Source organism: Schistocerca cancellata, chromosome 8 (genome assembly GCF_023864275.1).
Source record: "Schistocerca cancellata isolate TAMUIC-IGC-003103 chromosome 8, iqSchCanc2.1, whole genome shotgun sequence".
Classification (NCBI taxonomy): Eukaryota; Metazoa; Arthropoda; class Insecta; order Orthoptera; family Acrididae; genus Schistocerca; species Schistocerca cancellata.
In genome coordinates this window covers 258,427,612-258,448,382 of record NC_064633.1, presented here as the reverse complement: position 1 = coordinate 258,448,382, position 20,771 = coordinate 258,427,612, and the positions used below count along the sequence as shown (strand labels likewise).

Genomic DNA, 20,771 nt, shown 5'->3' with positions numbered 1-20,771 from the left:
CAGTGACAATAGACACACAACTATACACTGAAAGCCATGGAATAGCACCTTCCAAAATTACTACCAGTTGCTCCATTTATGTTCCATCTGACACAGCCGCATTGTGTATCAAAGAGGAAACTATTTCACATGGCATGGTTTTATTTCTAAATGATCAATAAACTGATTTCTCCTGTCTTTCAAATGTATAAAATTGTAAAATATTTTTTGTTGATTGTTTTTCTCAGCTCTGACAAATTGTAGAAATGGTATCACGAACCCACAAACTGCTGCTAAAAGTGCTCTTTAATGTGCAATGAGCACCTGTTGTACACATGTAGTGGATATGGAAAGTTTCAGGTGAACAGATTATTTCAGAACTGCAGAACAATACAACAATTTCTTGTTAACAGCCCAAGTTGTAACCACAAGTGACCCAGCAGACGTCAATTCTTGCATACCCATCCCAGCATGGCATCGTCAACTGTGGCAGTCGCTTCCCTTATCCTCTCCCGGAGCTCTGTTACATCATGTGGTAGAGGTGGTACACACACTAGATCTTTGATGTGTCCCCCCACAGAAAAAAATCACATGGAGTGAGATTTGGTGATCAGGGAGACCATTTTATGAAACAGCTCGCTCTGCACCTAAACTCTCCATTTTTGCAACTAGCGCTGACTATTGGCAAATTACCAAACCACACTGTGGCGGTGTACACGGAGGGGGGTGGGGGGTGGGGGGGTAGAAAAACTTTCAGGGTTTCTGTTCGAAATGACATATGTATGATGTGTGTAGAATGTTTGGTTCTTGTGCAATAAGTAACTGAAAGCAAATGACTGAAGGCAAAGCAAATGACTGAAGGCAAAAATTGAATGTGTTCCCAGACTTTATGTACATCCTGTGTAACATCAAAGAATCATTAACATTATTTAGCATAAAATATCAAGAACTCAAAAATTGTGCAGACTTGATTCTAATCAACTGGCCCTAATTCTAGAAGTACCTTAGTAACAACATATCTCAGAAATTTGTGATATTGTTTTCAGTTTAATTCATCTGTTCAAAATGGAATTTGATTCTTTAGTATGTTGATGAAAAAAATTTCAAGCTATTACAGAAGGTCCATGTACTTCACCTTTCCCTGTGTTTCATAAAATAACAACACTAATATCAATTTTATCTGCTTTGTGTTTTTCATGTCTTAAATGTGCAGTAAACATCAATGGATTGCTTTCGTTGATTTTAAAATGTTTTTTGTGTTGTGTATGTATTTTTATGATGGTTTGTCCAATATAATATATACTGCAACAACTGCACTGCAGCCTGAAAGATGGTCGTGGAATATTGATTCAGATTTATGCTCTGAATTGGACTGAACTGTATTTTCAGTCACAAAAATATTTTACTCATGTTTCATATAACATTTATCTAATCTTGTTGGCTATTCGAGTAGCACATTGTAGGACCACATATTTTCATTTCTGGTTTTAGCTCTTCTTTTATTAATTCTATTTTTCTCCTACTTATCTGATACTTTTTATTTTTTATTGTTTGCTGACTGTAATTAACCAGTATGTCTTAATTATTTTTTGCCAGATTATCATAATACTACTGAAATAGTTGCTGAATGAAATCAAGTTGTGTAGCAACTTCCAGGTGGTCAATTCTTCCTTTTTTTAAATCCTTGAAGATGAAGAGCACTTCCAACACAAAATATACCAACAATAATATTAAACTGTAAATATTGTTTTTATTTTTACCACAATTTCAAAGTGTCCTTTACCACTTGAAATTTTCCAGTATCCGTGATATCTGTGTAACAAGTGGTGGGTAATGGTCTTTGACTGAAACCAGTAGCAAATTGAAGAATACTTTCAGCAGCAGCTTAAGGTGTTACATGGTATCGTTTCTACAGTATAAAATTATTTTACCATGTTTTGTACTGAAGTGTATTTTGGAGTTCATCAATACATATGCTAGCAAATAAAAAATGATAAAGTCTAGTGGAAAACTCATCAAAGAGAGCCATGAAGATTCATCTGTTCTAACTTCTTGTACATCATTATTGTCCTGTAGACGATGATTCTGAAGAGCATACCAGATCAATGCAACCAACTAAATAAAAGAGAAGCTAAGTTGGTTTTGTTGTAGTGGAATACATTAAGTAGCCCACAATGCTTGCAGCATCATCCTGAAGAGAGTCAAATATAGCAAGCCTGATCAGCGTAACGCACAAGGAACTTGTTTCATAAATATACTATGGAAAGTTCTCACAGAATATAAATAATTTAGGAGTAGAGGTAACAAACCTCCAAATAGTAGAGGCATTGAGTCTTTGACAGGCAAATAAACAAGACTGAAAATTCTGCTAACTTTATGAAGAATCCTACATCTTAAAAAAGTATTCACCCGAAAGCAAGCAAAGTTTTCAATCTTGTTTATGTGCCTGTCCACAGCTCAGTGCCTCTGCTATTTGGTACATTGTTACTTTACTTATAAATCATTTATGGACTACTTCTGCAACATTAACTGATATTAATATTGGTATATTGTGTGCAGATGGTGCTCCTCAGCTTTTAAGTATTTCAAAAAGGAAGACTTGGCCACTTGGAAGTTAATGTACGACTTTATTTCACTCAACAACTAGTTTCAATAGTATTATGATAATCTGGTGAGAACTAAGTCATACTAGTCATTTACGATGAGTGTATGATGCTTATAATGTTGAAAAATTAATGATACAAGATGACAATGACTCATCAATATGGCATGTTTGACTAGATGATGATAATGCTATGAAAGTTAACCAGTGAATGAAGTCTTAATGCTGCTTGTGTGCAGACATGTGTCTCTTTAAAGTATTAATATACTTACATGCACATAAAATGTTCAAGTTTCAAATCTGCTCAACGCCACTGTGTGCCACAATGAGCACTGCATAATGTAGGTGTGAAAACATTAAATATTAATATATTCAGGACATGAAAAATAAGATGATGGGCCTAGGGAAAACCCCTTTTAATACAATATTTTACTTAGTCTCCACTGTAGCTAACAGACCAAACTGCAGTCACCAATGAAGCACATACCTTTTGCACTTTTAGCCTGTGTCCTCAGTTATTGGTTAGATGTATTCCATTCTGTGTCTTCCCCTAAAGATTTTACACTCTGCAGCTCCCTCTAGTACTATGGGAATTATTCCCTGATGTTTTAACATATTCGGAAGGACGATGGTTCAATCCCGCGTCTGTCCATCCTGCTTTAGGTTTTCCGTGGTTTCCCTAAATCACTCCAGGAAAATGCCGGGATGGTTTCTCTGAAAGGGCACGGCCGACTTCCTTCCCCATCCTTCCCTAATCCGATGAGACCGATGACCACACTGTCTGGTCTCCTTCCCCAAACCAACCAACCTTTTAACATATGATCTACCATCCTGCACCTCCTTCTTGTCATTGTTTTCCATATGTTCTGTTCTCCACTCCATATGTTCTGTTCTCCACTGATTCTGCGAAGAACTTTCTCACTCCTCATCTTGTCCCTTCACCTAATTTTCAACGTTCTTCTGTAGCACCACATTCCAGACACTTTCATTCTCCCCTGTTCCAGTTTTCCCACTGCCCGTGACCCACTACATATAATGCTGTGCTCCAAACCAAGTACTTTCACAGACATTTCGTCCTCAAACAGAGGCCTGTGTTTGATAACATTTAACTTCCCTTGGCCCGGAATGCTCTCTTTGCCTATGTTATACTGTTTTCATGCTCTCTTTGCTTTGTCCATGGTAGCAGAATTCCTTAACTTCATCTACTTCATGGTTACCTAATTTTATGTTAGTCTTCTTGCTATTCTCATTTCCGCTACTTCTCATTACTTTTGTCTTTTTTTCTTGTATATTCTCAATTCATATTCTGTACCCATTAGATTGTTTATTCCATTCAACAGCACTTTGAACCTTTATTTTTATTGCATCATTGCTTCTTATTTACAGACTGGAAAGTAGAAGTGAAACACATCCCCATCTCTCACCATTTTTAATCTCAGCACTTCTGATATCATTGTTCCCCCTTGGTTCTTGCACATATTGTACGTTACCTGACATCCACTACAGCTACCTCCTCCTTTTCACAGAATTTTGAACATCTTGCACCATTTTATGTCATAGAGAGCTTTATCTAGATTGACAAATGCTATGAGTAGTTCTTCATTTTTCTTCAGCTTTGTTTCTATCATGAAGCACAATTTCATCCACCTGCCTCTCTCTTGCCTTTACCTTTCCTAAAGCAAAACTGATTGCCATCTGACACATCCTCAGTTTTCTTTTCCATTCCTCTGTATATTACCCCTGTCAGCAACTTGCATGCATGGGCTGCTAAGCTGATTGCCGATAGTTCTCACACTTCTCTATCCTCCAATTAAGAATTATATTTGCACTCTAAAATTGTGTGCCTTATTTTTCACTTATCATAATTACTGTTCTGTATTTATATCTGTTATAGGTTATGACTATATTTTTGCACATATATTAAGGCCTATGTTAAAGGTAGTATTATAGGAATTAGTCAAAATGTTATTTTGAAGGAACTGTTCATTCTAATTATCTGCAATCACAAAAATGAGACTGGATGAACATTAATGAGTGACAGATGGTTACACCACCTACTCATAGCTGTAATTAATATGGGAAGTACACTTAACGCTACTGTAAATTTCATTTAACTGAAATATCCTTTTTCTTCAAGCCTATAAATAAAGTTTATAGATTAATGTCTCAATGTCTCACTAAGCAATTATTAACTCACAGCAATAGTTAATACTGGTGTGATGGCAGCTTATGGCACGATTCAGAAGAAACACTAACAAAAATACTTATACTCAACAATGTAATACACCAACCATCAATTAAACCTCTGTCTAATGCTAAACCACTGAAGAATCCAGATGAAAACAGACTTTTTGAAGGAGACAAGATAGCTTCAGCTGCTTTTACTGTACAAGCAGCAAGACCAGCAAACCCAATGCCTGATTTTTTAATTAAGCCAATGATACAATACTAGTCAGGACATTTAATGTCTGTAAAATTACTGTGAAAGAATAACAGGTTTTTGTATGAGCATCCCTATGTCTAGTAAGCCCATTAAAGGCTAGGTTGTGTTTTAGAGAAAGAAGAAGCTGTATTTAGCTTCATGACAACAATAACTGCCTAAATGTGACAGTTCTAAATACAAGGGACTTAAATTCAACTGCAATATAATATTCCAGGTCCAGAGATACTACCATGTACCACAAGGAGACAGCAGCCTAAATTACTCACAATTCAGCCTTAGTGATCTTCTCATCTTGGGAACATTAGGCATTTCCCTAATTACAAAGTAGGCCAACTCAGGTTTCAACTACGACTATTGTGAACAAGAAAGTGTTAACTTGTCAACTACAGCAATTTATGTGCCTACCACTGCACAGTGTAAGACAGTAAAAACCAAACAAAACAAAAAAATGGCCAATGAAACATTCGATATCCCCACATGAGCATTAGTCACAATGACAAATCAGAGCTATTTTAAGATGACACAAATAATTCCTTTATAATCAAAAGTAAGCCATTTGTGAAGACAACAAAATGTATGTTTGAGAAGTGCCTAGCTTATGGCTACCATCTGCCACACAAACATACAAAACAGTTTCTTGATTACTTTCAGCTTTTTTCATTTTTTATGAAGTAGCTCAGTGAACACTGCCAATTAGTTCACTATACAAATATAATCCAGCAAAGTGGAAGCTTTCCTTATTGTGAACATGTAGCTAACTAATAGAAACAAAAATTAATAGAAATTTTTTATGAACATAATAAAACAATATCAGTATCACAGCATTCCCATTGTAACATAAGTTAGTGCCAAAATTACTTTTAAAGTAAAGCGATTTAATCATTTATAAGTGCATAACTGAAATGCTCTTAAGGTCTGGAAACATTCACAGTGGTCATCTTAAACAGGCTACAGATCAGTACTTACGTGTAATCTTCCATTTCATATGTATAAATAGGACAGGCAGCATAGCATTTGTTTTTGTATAGCACCAGGTGGTGGTCACAACTTGTGCAATGATCTGGCCGATCCTGACAACTACCACAATTTGGTTCACATGGTACACATGTGTTTTGTTCAGCATCTGAAATTGAAAAAAAAACTTCTGTACATCAACATCTATTAAAAATAATGTCCAGTCATACTTCTCATTTTTCAGTGAAATTTTTGACACTAAACTTCCACATACAGATGTCACAACATAAAAAAAGCAGTGAATGTGAACTGATAATTCGTGCTGTTTGTACAGCCTAATTAGCACGGATTCACAGTTGATGTAAATTAAGTGATATGAAAACACAGATACTACTTTCAAACATAGTATGTCTTCCACAAACTAACACAGTGTTGCATAAAAACCCAAACCATTTCTACTTTTACAGGTTATTTACACAATACGAGAACAGTCTGAGATAATGCCTCATTTACAACATGTTTCAAACTTCTGCATGGAGTAACAGGTAGGTCTGTTGTGCAATTCTAGTTCAGAAGATCAGTTGCTGTAAATACATTTTGACATACATAATATGTCATCCAGAGATAGCACAGGTAATTCATAGCTGCAGAATGAGCTTTGGCAGTCTCTTGCAGAAGGAAAGAGATTTCTAGTACAGAGATCATGAAAAATTCACGAATGTGAAAGCAAAATTTTTAATATCTATTTAAAATATTCTGTAGTCATACCATATTTCTTACTTTTCTGACATACATTCAGTGTGTTCAATGAAACTGCTCACAACAAACACTATATTCTCAATTTTAATTTTTGGAAGCAGTTCTCTTTCCTGCACAGATCTTTCCAGTGGCCATTTTCGATTATAATGAGTTGTTCAAAATTCATGGCTTTGTTCAAATATTTTCTGTCACAGTTAATGGTAATTTTCAAGTTTTGGCATGACTACATTGACTTATTTGTGTCAGCTTACGTGGGAATAACCCTGCATTCAACATTTGTCTATTCCCACCCACACAAAAGATCCATGAAAGAATTACCTGTTTATCATCACATCACATTCTATTTTTCTTGAATTCAATACATTTCATTAACAGTGATAGTTAATTAAGGTCTTAACATGAACTGTAATTACAGTATTAACATTAACTACGTCTCTATCTATCAGAAATGGAAGGCACACATTTCTGTTCATGAGACATCCACAATTGTTATTCACTTTCAATGGTAATTATTTCTAAAAAAGGAAAGCACTACCTGCTTTCAGGATATAGTCCCATATTCAGGTGCATCTGCAAAATTTTTAAAATGACACAGTAATCCATTATTAGTGCTTCACTGGTACATGAGAGAGGTTAGCTTTCTCTGTGGTGGATGATAGTTTGTGGTTTCTTAGACCTGTTGTTGGTGGGTACATTAATCTAAATTTAGACCATCAGGTGTCATGAGCAGTCTACTCACTAACATTATGAGTACATGGCTCAGGACTGCACTATTTTAACATTTTTAAGCTATTTTAACGTTAGTTATGTATCCTTTGTGGACTCATATTTTAATATGGGGATAGAGATTTCTCCCCCCCCCCCCAAAGAATTTGTTGGTTTTGCTTATCCTGGATTACCTTAGCCACTTGCATCAGAATTATTATTCATTTTATAAATTTTGCAAATGCCCCCAAAGATGGGACGTACGTCCTACAACTGGGTACTGTTTTCCTTTTTAACAAACAAATAATTTTTACATCTGTAGTGGATTTTATCATTGATGACAAATGGAAGGAAATACGTAGTTCACATTTTGATGGGCAAATGACATCCTACTTCCCACATCACATTGTCATCTCTTTTGTTATTTTCAGTATTATCTTCTTCCACCTCAGTCACTATTCACATATTGCCTCCTGCAGTCCAGATTCTTCCTTTTAACCCTTCTCAATCCATATGTTTCCTTTCCTGCCTGCCTATCATGTTCTTGTGGTTATTCTGCCTATGTCTATCATTATCACTAAATAACACAATTTCCAAGCCAATAGGACACATTTTCACAGAATTTAATGATCAAATATGGATTTTACTTATGAAAGAAGCTACATCAGGATGTAATGCCATACCAATGAAAAGGAAATTATGAGATGAAACAAATGCTTTGAGTGGAAAATGGTCCCCCTTCTCCCCGAGTACACTTTTATGTACATCAGAAGTGGTGTAACAGCTTCGACTTAATTTCTTGTTGCTGAGATTTCAATGGGCATTTCAATAGCCACTGGTAAGAATATCTAGAAGCAATATCAATGATAACATTTCACTTCATGAAGATTATAGAGAGTGATTGTAACATTAGAACAAGAGTGTTTCAGGCCAAGACAACAGTCAGTGAAAGTTCACACATGAGAGCTTGAGTAGAAGTGAGGCTGGCGTACAGCACTAGATGCCACTCATATATTCCTGCATTGTTAACACTGAAACAGTTATTTCTTATATTGTTAATACAAATTAATATGCTCTCCTGTGCTATATTGTGATCATGGAAATCAAGCCACATATCTTACAAGAGCATAGAAAAAAACTTACCTGAACTAATATGTCACAGAAATATCCTGATATAGAATGACAAAAAAAATTCATGTGGGATAAAGCATTTATCAAGAAAACATCCAGGCAGGTGGTGGAGGCATTCTCATTCAGGGAACATTTACATCACTGAAATGGGACCCTGATAAAATTATCACAATCCCAGACCAAATAATTATATATGACCCTACTTTGCTATCATATGCACCCATTTGTTTGCCTTATGCATCTGGCAGACAACTTACACCCTCAGTAAGAAAATGCACCACTATCCTACTGCTCCCAAAATGTGTCAAAATGGCTTCATCAATGCTCCACAGACATTAGGTACTTTCATCATGTCCCCATACTTTGACCTTCATCTAATCAAGCAAACCTATGAGACAATTGTATGATAAATGTACACCCAAGGCACAACTCTCAGCAATCGCCAAGAGTTGACAGTGGATAGTGGTTGAACTACCATGGAACAGGTTGATTACTCAATGCTCTGGGTGTACACTAAGAGTCGATCCCATGATGTTTCATCTGCCTCTTAAGTCAAAATCAGGTCTACGCAACACACCCCTACACAGTTGTGTCTTAATTCATTTGCTTATGAGTATAGTGTTTCCCTTACTTCTGAGGAAACAGAACTGCAATTCTCAAAGTGACTATGAATTTCATTTGTCCCAAATGAAAAAATCCAGAACATTAACTTACATCTATTTAATACAATTAGGAAGTCAACAAACATCAAATCTAAATTTTCTTCTTCATAGTTTCCTCACCCTAAAAGTTAATGCTTCGTGTATTCAGCTTGGAGCACATCAAACATGCACAAGCAGTCTTCAATATGGAGTAGATTTCAATGAAGACTTCACTGGTTTTACAGTCTTCCTTGCTGGTTAAATGCCGAGACTCAACAACAACCAATGCAACTGGTGATGTTGCCTTAGAAATCAACTGTACATTGAAGATCGATCTCTCTCTCTCTCTCTCTCTCTCTCTCTCTCTCTCTCTCTCCTCAAATAATACAGGTAAGACACAACTTCCTGAATTTCCTTGGAACACTGACTGTACACTACTCCTAACTACAACCTAAAACTTTGATACAAGAAAGAAGAAAAACATAGGACGATGTATATTTACCCATTATTTCACTGAAAATGGTGGTTATAATTATGTAAAAACAGTAACGTTCTATTCATATTAATTTGTCGAAAAACTCACTTTCGTAATATCCCTCAGGGCACTGCTGTAGACAAATTGCAAGGTCAGTGACTCTTAAATGAGCAGGTGCACATGTAAGGCAGCTGTCTTGGCCAGCACCGGCACATGTTTCACAGGATTCATGACATGGCCAACAGATACCACCCTGACTAGGAAAACTGCGAGGTGGGCAACGACTAACACAGGTGCTGGAATAAATCATACAGTGTAATCAGAACAACAGTGTTTGGCATTAAGCACTTTAAATATCTTAAGTTATTAAATACTAATATATTGTGAGATAATGCATTTATTCCCACACACAATTTCCACAGAGGAAATGAAATCGAACATCTGTACCTTTCAGAAGAGTTACTTAATGTTAATGGTGCAATAACTACAAAGGCCACTTCAAATACATAAAAATTCAATTCAGACACTAAGAAAGTAAGTTTTGAAATTGACAGTCAACAAATTTTAAACAAATTGTCAGTTACCAAACTGGGAAACATTCTGTAACGCCACTACAGTCTTATCCTACTAGAATTTACATGTCACAGACCAGAAAAAATAAACAACAATGCATGTCAGGATGATTAGCCTGAGAGAAAAAGAGGAACAGTGAAAGGAATTGGTCTTTGTGAAGTAATGATCCTGGCAATCACCTGAGGTAATTTATGGGAAGTACAGAAAATTTAAATCATTAACACACATTTTTTTAATGACTGGAACTATGTTTCTTCCAAATTTGAAGGAAAGGGAGATTAATGTGCAACTTGCCATTTGTGATGAAGTCATTAAAGATAGAGCACAAGCTCACAGTAAAGAAGGATGGGAATAAAATAGTCTGTATCCTTTTCAAAGGAACAACCCTGACCATTGGTATACACAGAAATTTACCTGTGTGAAGGGGGACAGACTCAAAAAATTGCAAAATTATGTACAAACTGGTTGATCAGTTTTAAGACATGTTATGCCACTAAAACTAAATTTTATAGGTGACACAAATATATTATTACACCCCAGAGAATTGATGGTTTTTCATATTTTTTGGAAGTGTATGATAATTCTGTAATGAAAGAAAGTTTGTAATCTGGATTCCAGGGGAGGAGAGGGCTGGGGCAGCAACCAAATGCCCCCTCTTGCCACATTTAAACCCACCCCGACCATCACCATCCAGTTTCCTTGCTGACTGCAGATGCCTAAGATTCTTATAGTTGTCTCAAGTGAGAAAGTGAGTTAGCAAAATCACAGTAAACCTAAATCTGAATGGCTGAAAAGGCACTTCAACTGCCATCCTCTACATCTACATGGATACTATGCAAATCAAATTTAAGTGCCTTGGCAGAGGCTTCATCAAACCCGGCAGAGGGTTCATCGAACCACCTTCACAATTCTCTATTATTCCAATCTCATATTGTGACCGGAAAGAACAAACACCTATATCTTTCCATACGAGCTACGATTTCCCTTATTTTATCATGGTGATTGTTTCTCCCTATGTAGGTCAGTGTCAACAAAATATTTTCGCATTCAGAGGAGAAAGTTGGCGATTGGAATTCCGTGAGAAGATTCCATCACAATGAAAAATGCCTTTCTTTTAGTGATGTCCAGCCCAAATCCTGCATCATTTCTGTGACACTCTCTCCCATATTTTTTGATAATACAAAATGTGCTGCCCTTCTTTGAACTTTTTCTATGTACTCCGTCAGTCCTATCTGGTAAGGATCCCAAACCACGCAGCTGAATCTAAAGGAGGACACACAACTGCAGTGTAGGCTGTCTCCTTAGTAGATCTGTTACATTTTCTAAGTGTCCTGCCAATGAAACACAGTCTTTGGTTAGACTTCCCCACAACATTTTCTATGTGTTGTGTCCAATTTAAGTTGTTCGTAATTGTAATACGTACGTATCAAGCTTTTAGATTAGACTGATTTATCGTGTAATCGAAGTTTAACGATTTCCTTTTAGATATCTTTTCTAAATTATTCTGCAATTTGTTTTGATCTTCTGGAAACTTTATTAGTCGCATAACGGCAGCTTCACCTGCTAACAACCCAAGACAGTTGCTCAGATTGTCTCCCAAATCATTTATATAGATAAGGAACAGCAAAGGGCCTATAACACTACCTTGGAGAACGCCAGAAATCACTTCTGTTTTACTCAATGACATCCCATCAATTACTATGAACTGTGACCTCTCTGACAGGAAATCACAAATCCAGTCACATAACTGAGATGGTATTCCACAAGCACACAATTTTACTACAAGCCGCTTGTGTGGTACAGTGTCAAAAGCCTTCCAGAAATCCAGAATCAATCTGAAATCCCTTGTCAATAGCACTCAACACTTGATGAGAATAAAGAGCTGGTTGCGTTTCACAGGACTAACGTTTTCTAAATCCATGATGACTTTGTGTCAATAGACCGTTTTCTTCGAGGTAATTCATAATGTTTGAACACAATGTATGTTCCAAAATCCTGTTGCATATCGACATTAATGGTACGGACCTGTAATTTAGTGGATTACTCCTACTACCTTTGTTGAATATTGGTGTGACCTGTGCAACTTTACAGTCTTTGGGTATGGATCTTTTGTCGAGCGAACGGTTGTATATGATTTTTAAGTATGGAGCTAATGCATCAGCATACTCCGAAAGGAACCTAACTGGTATACAGCCTGGACCAGAAGACTTGCTTTTATTAAGTGATTTTAAGTTGCTTCACTACTATGAGGATATTTACTTCTACCTTACTCATGTTGGCAGCTATTCTTGATTCAAATTCTGGAATATTTACTTAGTCTTCTTTTGTGAAGGCATTTCGCAAGGCTGTGTTTAGTAACTCTGCTTTGGCAGTACTGTATTTGATAGTATCTCCATTGCTATCACACAGAGAAGGCATTGATTTTTTCCTTGCCACTAACATAGTTCTGTAAAAGATCGCCAATCTTGGGGATTTTGCATCTGTTTAAATCTGGCATGTTTGTTTCATTGTTTCTGCAACAGTGTTCTAACCTGTTTCGCATACCAAGGAGGAACAGCTCTGCCGTTTGTTAATTTATTTGGTATAAATGCAAGTCAGTTGTATTATCACTACACCATCTCACTCAGTCCTAACTGTGAGTATAATGTATCACCTTGCTAGATTGATGTTTAGCTTTATATTTCCCTCCTGCCACGCCTTTCTTGTGCATCTTGCAGGTTACCCTCTCCCTCTCTGCGCCTCTCCATGCCTCCGCCTCTCCCTCCCAATTTCCGATATGTACAAAAGCTTTTTATTTTCAGTTTAGCACAACAGAATCCGGAAAATGTTTCAGTGATTTGTGAACAATACTATGCTTTTATGGGTTCTATTGTGGTGTACAGAATTCTATCATCACTTGAAACAGATTGAATGAAGGTTGTAGTAAATTAGTATAACACACTTATCTTTTAGATAATTAGTGAAATGCTTCAAATAGTATAGTTTATAATGACCAAGATCCCTGATAGACTTATCATGCTTGCGAGAACAAACTAGTTTGTTACATTAACAGTTTCTTATATGAGAAACATAAAAAAAATGGTGCAAAAAAATAAATGGAAGAAGGGGAAAACAAGGACTTACTTGTCCAGTTTATAATGTTTGCATGCAATGCACTGTGTAGGTCCCTTTCCGTAACAGCCTTGTGAGTCACACTCTGGATCACACGTATGCAACACCTTCAAACTACCTGCAATGCTGCTACTATCTTTTTCATATGTTACTTGCACTGCATTATCTGGAATCTCATCACCTTCAAGTGGAGCTACTGATGCTTCTGGGTTGCTTCCTGAAATAATAATAAAAATAAATATTATTATTTAAACATAGTTCTAGAACATGAAATCAAACTTCCCTATTTAGAAGTCCATAGCTTTGATAATTATCACTTTTTGTTTTGTATGGTTGGGATTTCATGGGTTAAGTTCAGTGCAAGAAACTCAACACACTGAAAATAGTGTTTCCCTATCAACTAATTTTTTTCTTTCTGGATAAATGGGTGTTACATTCTTTGACAATGAAACTTCAAGTACTGCATGTAAAGCACTGAATGGACCAAACTCTTCTTTCAGTTTCAGAATCTTAAGAGTCCAGTGCATTCTTCAATATATTTAAGGCCATTAGTGTACTATGTAATACCTGATACACTATAGATGTTGGGAAAATTTTGAAAGCCTGGATTGAAGCCATTGAAGTAGTCATCAGCAGGAGATCCGGTTGGTTGAGAGTCTGGGAAGATGTAGGAGTTTTGTGAAGCAGCAGCCTGAGAAACTGGAATACCAGGTGCACTACCCAGTCGTAAACTTTGTCGTAAGCGGATGGGATTTGTTGCTGTACCATAGAAAATCAACTGCCACTTCTTCAAGATGCCTGCAACAAACAAAAAATAGTAAACTGTATTAGCCAATATCTGCACTTAAAAATTTTTAATTATTTACTGCTACTTTCACATATCAGAATTCAACATTCACATGCTGCCACAAAACACCTGGCACCCAATTCTGATCTGCTGGGAAATTCATTTTTACACATGTTAGAAACAAATTTTAAAGCAGGTGACAAAGGAAATGAGTATAGCACATAAATGACTGCAACAATATACTAATTTTTCTATCAAATTGCATTACAAATTTGAAGCTTTAATGATCTGAATGTAAAAGGAAGTACCTGGTTGGTTGACTCGCCGATTTCCACCATTAATAATTTCAAGAGTCCAGCGGCCATCTGCCTTTTCCCCCCAGAAATGGACACTAAGGAATGGCCAGTCATCAAAATTGGAACTGACAACATCTCGTGGACGTTCAAAGAGTAGTGTAGATGTAGTTCCCATTGGTGAAGTAAGAAGAATACGCAGGTTACCACGAGGGAAGAAACGGAGAGACACTTTGCACTGCACATGTTCCAGGAAACGAACCTCATTTAGTGTCTTGCTGCAACCATCCACATCCATTTGCACTTGCAGGGTTGAACCTGGTGCTGGATCAATTGGCCTAAAACACGAAAATGCAACAGACGTGTTTTTAGTATGATAAAACAAAAGCATTGAGCAAGACTAAGTAATTTATTAAATACAAATTTCTAATATAAAATATTTTTGCTGCATAGACTCCCAATTTACATTACACAATTAAAATACTGTGACTCGTTTTGGTTGTGTATAAAGACCAACCTCATATAATTCAAATCATAAAAACAAGCTGACCACTTGCTGGTGAAAGACAAAGGTCCCGAGTCTGAGTCTTGGCCCAGTACACAGTTTTAATCTGCCAGGAAGATTCATTTCAGCGCACACACTCCACTGCAGAGTGAAAATTTCATTCTGGGAACATCCCACAGGTTGTGGATAAGCTGTATCTCCAAAATATCCTGTCTTCAAGAGTGCTAGTCTAGCAGATTCGCAGGAGAGCTTCTGTTAAGTATGGAAGGTGGGAGATGGGGCTCTTGGGAAAGTAAAGCTGTGAGGGCAGGTCATGAGTCATGCTTGGGTAGATAAGTGGGTAGAGCACTCACCCGCAAGAGGCAAAGGGCCGAAGTTCGAGTTTCAGTCCTGCACACAATTTTAATCTGCCAGGATGTTTCAAGTTGAATAGGCACTGAAAAACACTGTTGAGTAGCAACAGTCATGCAGTGGCATGCATTCATATTATGGGCCTAAAGACTAGGACAGTGAACTGTTAAATGCATCACCGAGAGTGAGCCAAGTTTTAAAGCATAATCTCACAAGATGGTAGTTGTTTACAACCAGGCTCACTCTAGATGATGTTTTCAACAGCATACTGTCTTCATCTTGTTGGCCCATGATACAACTGCATGTCATTGCATGACTGTTGCTAATCGACGACATTTTTCAATGTATAATGAACTCATTTTTATGATTTGAATATGGTGGTTGTGCACAACTGAAACTAGTCATCATGTTTTAATTGTATAATGTAAACTGAGTTGTAGGCAGTTTTTTCATTAAAAAATTTTATTCAATTAATTAATTATGCAAATTCTTTACAGATGAATGGAAAAACTGGTAGAAGCTGACCTCGGGGAAGATCAATTTGGATTCCGTAGAAATATTGGAACACATGAGGCAATACTGACCCTACGACTTATCTTAGAAGCTAGATTAAGAAAAGGCAAACCTACGTTTATAGCATTTGTAGACTTGGAGAAAGCTTTCGACAATGTTGACTGGAATACTCTTTCAAATTCTGTAGGTGGCAGGGGTAAAATACAGGGAGCGAAAGGCTATTAACAATTTATACAGAAACCAGATGGCTGTTATAAGAGTCGAGGGGCATGAAAGGAAAGCAGTGGTTGGGAAGGGAGTGAGACAGGGTTGTAGCCTCTCCCCAATGTTATTCAATCTTTATATTGAGCAAGCAGTACAGGAAACAAAAGAAAAATTTGTAGTAGGTATTAAAATCCATGGAGAAGAAATAAAAACTTGGAGGTTCGCTGATGACATTGTAATTCTGTCAGAGACAGCAAAGGACTTGGAAGAGCAGTTGAATGGAATGGACAGTATCATGAAATGAGGGTTTAAGATGCACATCAAAAAAAGCAAAATGAGCATAATGGAATGTAGTCGAATTAAATCCGGTGATGCTGAGGGAATTAGATTAGGAAATGAGACACTTAAAGTAGTAAAGGAGTTTTGCTATTTGGGGAGCAAAATAACTGATTATGTCCAAAGTAGAGAGGATATTAAATGTAGACTGGCAATGGCAAGGAAAGCAATTCTGAAGAAGAAAAATTTGTTAAAATCGAGTATAGATTTTAATGAAACTTCCTAGCAGATTAAAACTGTGTGCCCGACCGAGACTCGAACTCGGGACCTTTGCCTGGCAGAAGTAAAGCTGTGAGGACTGGGCATGAGTCGTGCTTCAGTAGCTCAGATGGTAGAGCACTTGCCCGCGAAAGGCAAAGGTCACAAGTTCGAGTCTCAGTCGGGCACACAGTTTTAATCTTCCAGGAAGTTTTATATCAGCACACACTCCGCTGCAGAGTGAAAATCTCATTCAGGATAGATTCAAATGTCAGGAAGTTGTTTCTGAAAGTATTTGTATGGAGTGTAGCCATGTATGGAAGTGAAACACCGACAGTAAATAGTTTGGACAAGAAGAGAAGAGAAGCTTTTGAAATGTGGTGCTACAGAAGAATGCTGAAGATTAGATGGGTAGATCATATTAACAGAATCTTCCGTCAGTTCTTGGTAGAACAACATTATAATAATAAATGAAAAGCACCAGTTTGCTTTTGTTCTACAATATTATTTTTATTGCATATATAAAAATAATATTGTAGAACAAAAGCAATACTGGTGCTTTTCATTTATTATTATGGGTAGATCACATAACTAATGACGAAGTATTGAATAGAATTGGGCAGAAGAGGAGTTTGTGGCACAACTTGACAAAAAGAAGGGACCGGTTAGTAGGACATGTTCTGAGGCATCAAAGGATCACAAATTTAGCATTAGAGGGCAGCGTGGAGGGCAAAAATAGTAGAGGGAGACCAAGAGATGAATACACTAATCAGATTCAGAAGGATGTAGGCTACAGTATGTACTGGGAGATGAAGCAGCTTGCACAAGATAGAGTAGCATGGAGAACTGTACCAAACCAGTCTCAGGACTGAAGACCACAACAACAACAACAACAACAACAACAACAAATTACTGTAAGCTCACTATCTCCTTTGTGATGAAGTCTTGGTTCACCATGAAGTTTAAATACTTGTAATATTGAAAGCTATCGTACAGCAATATTTGTCACTCTACTAGTAAAAGGTCTTTTTCTTACCAAGCTGCATCATAATTTCTAGGATGCAGGTAAGTCTATATTGTAAGTAGGCCCTATTCCTTTTCTTTTACCAAGCAGACCCATTTAACTTATGTGTAATGACTACACAAATAATACCAGGGTACACATTTTCATGGCACACTCCAGTTATTTCTCTTGATTCATATCTGTGATACTGAATTGAGGACAGAATACTGAGATTGTGACAACCATGTATCATGAGGCTATAATTTAAGACCAATGCCTTATAAAGTTAGTTTTACAACACATATTGTCCTCTAAATTAGTGGTAAGCCACTGTCTTATCACAGCAGATAATTTGCACTTACCGTTCTTCATTTATCTCATGTGATTTGCAGATGTGCTGTGGAGGAACATTAGTCCACTGCTCTGCAAAGCTAACCATGGCAGCTGCATCCATCAACCCATACCCAAACTTGTGACTCACTGGAAAACATTGAGAGATATTGAAGTTGTGTTGGCAAAAAGAAAATAAATGTCACATGTTAACAATTCATCAAATATTGAATCAATTACAAAAAAAAAAAAAAGAAATTAATGACATGAAAGAATTACCATAGATTCTTTCTAATCAGAAATGAAGTACATATTTCATCAATCTAAAAAGTTGGCCATAAAAAAGCAGCCTTGTGGTGCTAACCTTTCCGTTTCACTCCATTAATTATCCAGCCCGATTCCTTTTCTAATGGCCCTGATCGTGATGATAACACTACAAGGTACTGCATGTCTCTCCATGTAAGGTCAGGATTAGCCTCCAGTGCTAAAGCTGCAATGCCAGCTGCCAGTGGTGCAGAGGCTGATGTACCTGTGGAAATAAATTAATTATACATGTGCCTTCATACAGCCAAAAATAAAATTCCTGCCTGTAAACCACATGAAAACTAAATGTATTTGCTACATCAGAAATTAATACTTCATTATTACTACAAGCCCTACGCCAGTCTTAACTACACCCTTTCATTACCTTCAAAAATTAACACCATTCATCTCTTTCTTTTGATCTTCATTCCAAATATAAAAATTAACATCATATATTCACCTGTGTGTTCCACAGTGCATATGTGATCTGGCCTTAGTTTACCATCCATGTCAACAGTTGCAACACTCTTGTCATGACCAGGTGTACCAGAACTGTAGGTAGTGGCTAATGTTGATGAACACTCCTCTAAATACCATGGCTTGTATCTAAAAATGCAAAATACACTACAATGAACAAAATCATGTTTTTTATTTTTACAGCATTTGAACAAAATACACATACAAAATTGAGCATTGCAAAGAACTCTGTGTTCCATAGGTGGAGCTAAGCAGCAAACAGTCCACTTTAACTAGTGTAGAGCTTGATCTTGCAAATCATGAATGATTAACATGTATTTTTCTATCCCAATTATTTCGCATCTTGTTAAAGATATAAAATTAATTTACATTAACAACACATTTGTTACAGACAAAAAAATTGTTAACAGTTTCTTGTATATGCTTGTAAAAAAACATGCAATGAAGTTTTTGATATGAAATATGGTGATGCGATACAGTCTCATACAAACTGTAACTCATGGTGAATTTTGAAGACTAGCAGCCTGAGAGAATAATCAGAATTATTTTTTATTCAGGAAATATTCAATAATGAAAATCAATCCACTGTTAGAAGGACTCACCCTCCTTGTGTTGCACTAGAGATGGAGAGAGTGAATATTGAGTTCGTGTAACCATCACAGTTGCAGGAATCAGTGTGTCTTCCTCCATTTCCAGAGGCCCAAACGAAAATTGAGCCTTTTCCTTTCCGTCCCTATAAATCAAATCAGTTGAGAATATAAAATTATACTGTATTTGATCAACTATGGACTATTACCAACCTCAATGGATAATTTATAACAATGGTGGAAATTCGTGGATTGAAAAATATGTACAGTAACTGAAAGGCATCCATTGCCTACAAAGGACTGACATGTGGTGCACAGAATCATGTAATAGAAAACAGATAATATCAGCTTTTGAGCTCTTGTCCTTGGCCTAATGAGAGCACATACATCACACTCAAAACCACGGAGGCAACAAAACATGCACACACTCACAGTAGCAGTGAGACTGATAGTCAACATTAGTTGTCAAAAGCACTTCCATGGGTAGGGAGGGAATCAAGAAGGATGCATGAGGCAAGGAAGTGGTAGCAGGGTAGTGTGAAATGGTCTTTCACCTGATGCCTCAGTGGCTGCACAACAAGACTGAACAAGTTCAGAAGGTAGAGCACATAACAGATGGAAATAGGGAGAAGGGGAGTGGATAAAATGTGAAAAAGATGATGGTGATAATAGATGGGGGAGAGAGAGGAGGGGAAAAGGGGGGAGAGAGAGAGGAGGGGAAAAGGGGGGGAGAGAGAGAGAGAAGAGAGGGAAAGGGGGGGGAGAGAGAGAGAAGAGGGGGAAAGGGGGGGGAGAGAGAGAGAAGAGGGGGAAAGGGGGGAGAGAGAGAGAGGGAAGAGGGGGAAAAGGGGGAGAGAGAGAGAGGGAAGAGGGGGAAAAGGGGGAGAGAGAGAGAGGGAAGAGGGGGAAAAGGGGGAGAGAGGGAAGGGGGAAAAGGGGAGAGAGGGAAGGGGGGAAAGGGGGAGAGAGGGAAGGGGGGAAAAGGGGGGAGAGGGAAGGGGGGAAAAGGGGGGAGAGGGAAGGGGGGAAAAGGGGGGAGAGAGGGAAGGGGGGAAAAGGGGGGAGAGAGGGAAGGGGGAAAAGGGGGGAGAGAGGGAAGGGGGAAAAGGGGGGAGAGAGGGAAGGGGGAAAAGGGGGGAGAGAGGGAAGGGGGAAAAGGGGGGAGAGAGGGAAGGGGGAAAAGGGGGGAGAGAGGGAAGGGGGAGAGGGGGAGAGAGAGAAGGGGGAGAGGGGGAGAGAGAGAAGGGGGAGAGGGGGAGAGAGAGAAGGGGGAGAGGGGGAGAGAGAGAAAGGGGAGAGGGGGAGAGAGAGAAGGGGGAGAGGGGGAGAGAGAGAAGGGGGAAAGGGGGGGGGAGAGAGAGAAGGGGGGAAAGGGGGGAGAGAGAGAGAAGGGGGGAAAGGGGGGAGAGAGAGAGAGAAGGGGGGAAAGGGGGAGAGAGAGAAGGGGGGAAAGGGGGGAGAGAGAGAGAAGGGGGGAAAGGGGGGAGAGAGAGAGAAGGGGGGAAAGGGGG

At 37.9% G+C, this 20,771-nt stretch overlaps 1 protein-coding gene across 1 annotated transcript in view; it reads right to left on the bottom strand.

Annotated features, from left to right (window-relative positions):
* LOC126095072 (furin-like protease 2) overlaps positions 1 to 20,771 on the bottom strand; it is a 474,956-nt gene that overhangs the window by 36,682 nt on the left and 417,503 nt on the right. Inside the window, exons 6-14 of the mRNA XM_049909754.1 lie at positions 19,276 to 19,406; positions 18,657 to 18,802; positions 18,258 to 18,422; positions 17,926 to 18,043; positions 14,469 to 14,791; positions 13,941 to 14,171; positions 13,386 to 13,590; positions 9,798 to 9,985; positions 5,991 to 6,147 (exon numbers count right to left, since the gene is read on the bottom strand). Of these exons, the coding sequence (XP_049765711.1) occupies positions 5,991 to 6,147; positions 9,798 to 9,985; positions 13,386 to 13,590; positions 13,941 to 14,171; positions 14,469 to 14,791; positions 17,926 to 18,043; positions 18,258 to 18,422; positions 18,657 to 18,802; positions 19,276 to 19,406 (1,664 nt within the window). The remainder of the gene's footprint in view (positions 1 to 5,990; positions 6,148 to 9,797; positions 9,986 to 13,385; positions 13,591 to 13,940; positions 14,172 to 14,468; positions 14,792 to 17,925; positions 18,044 to 18,257; positions 18,423 to 18,656; positions 18,803 to 19,275; positions 19,407 to 20,771) is intronic.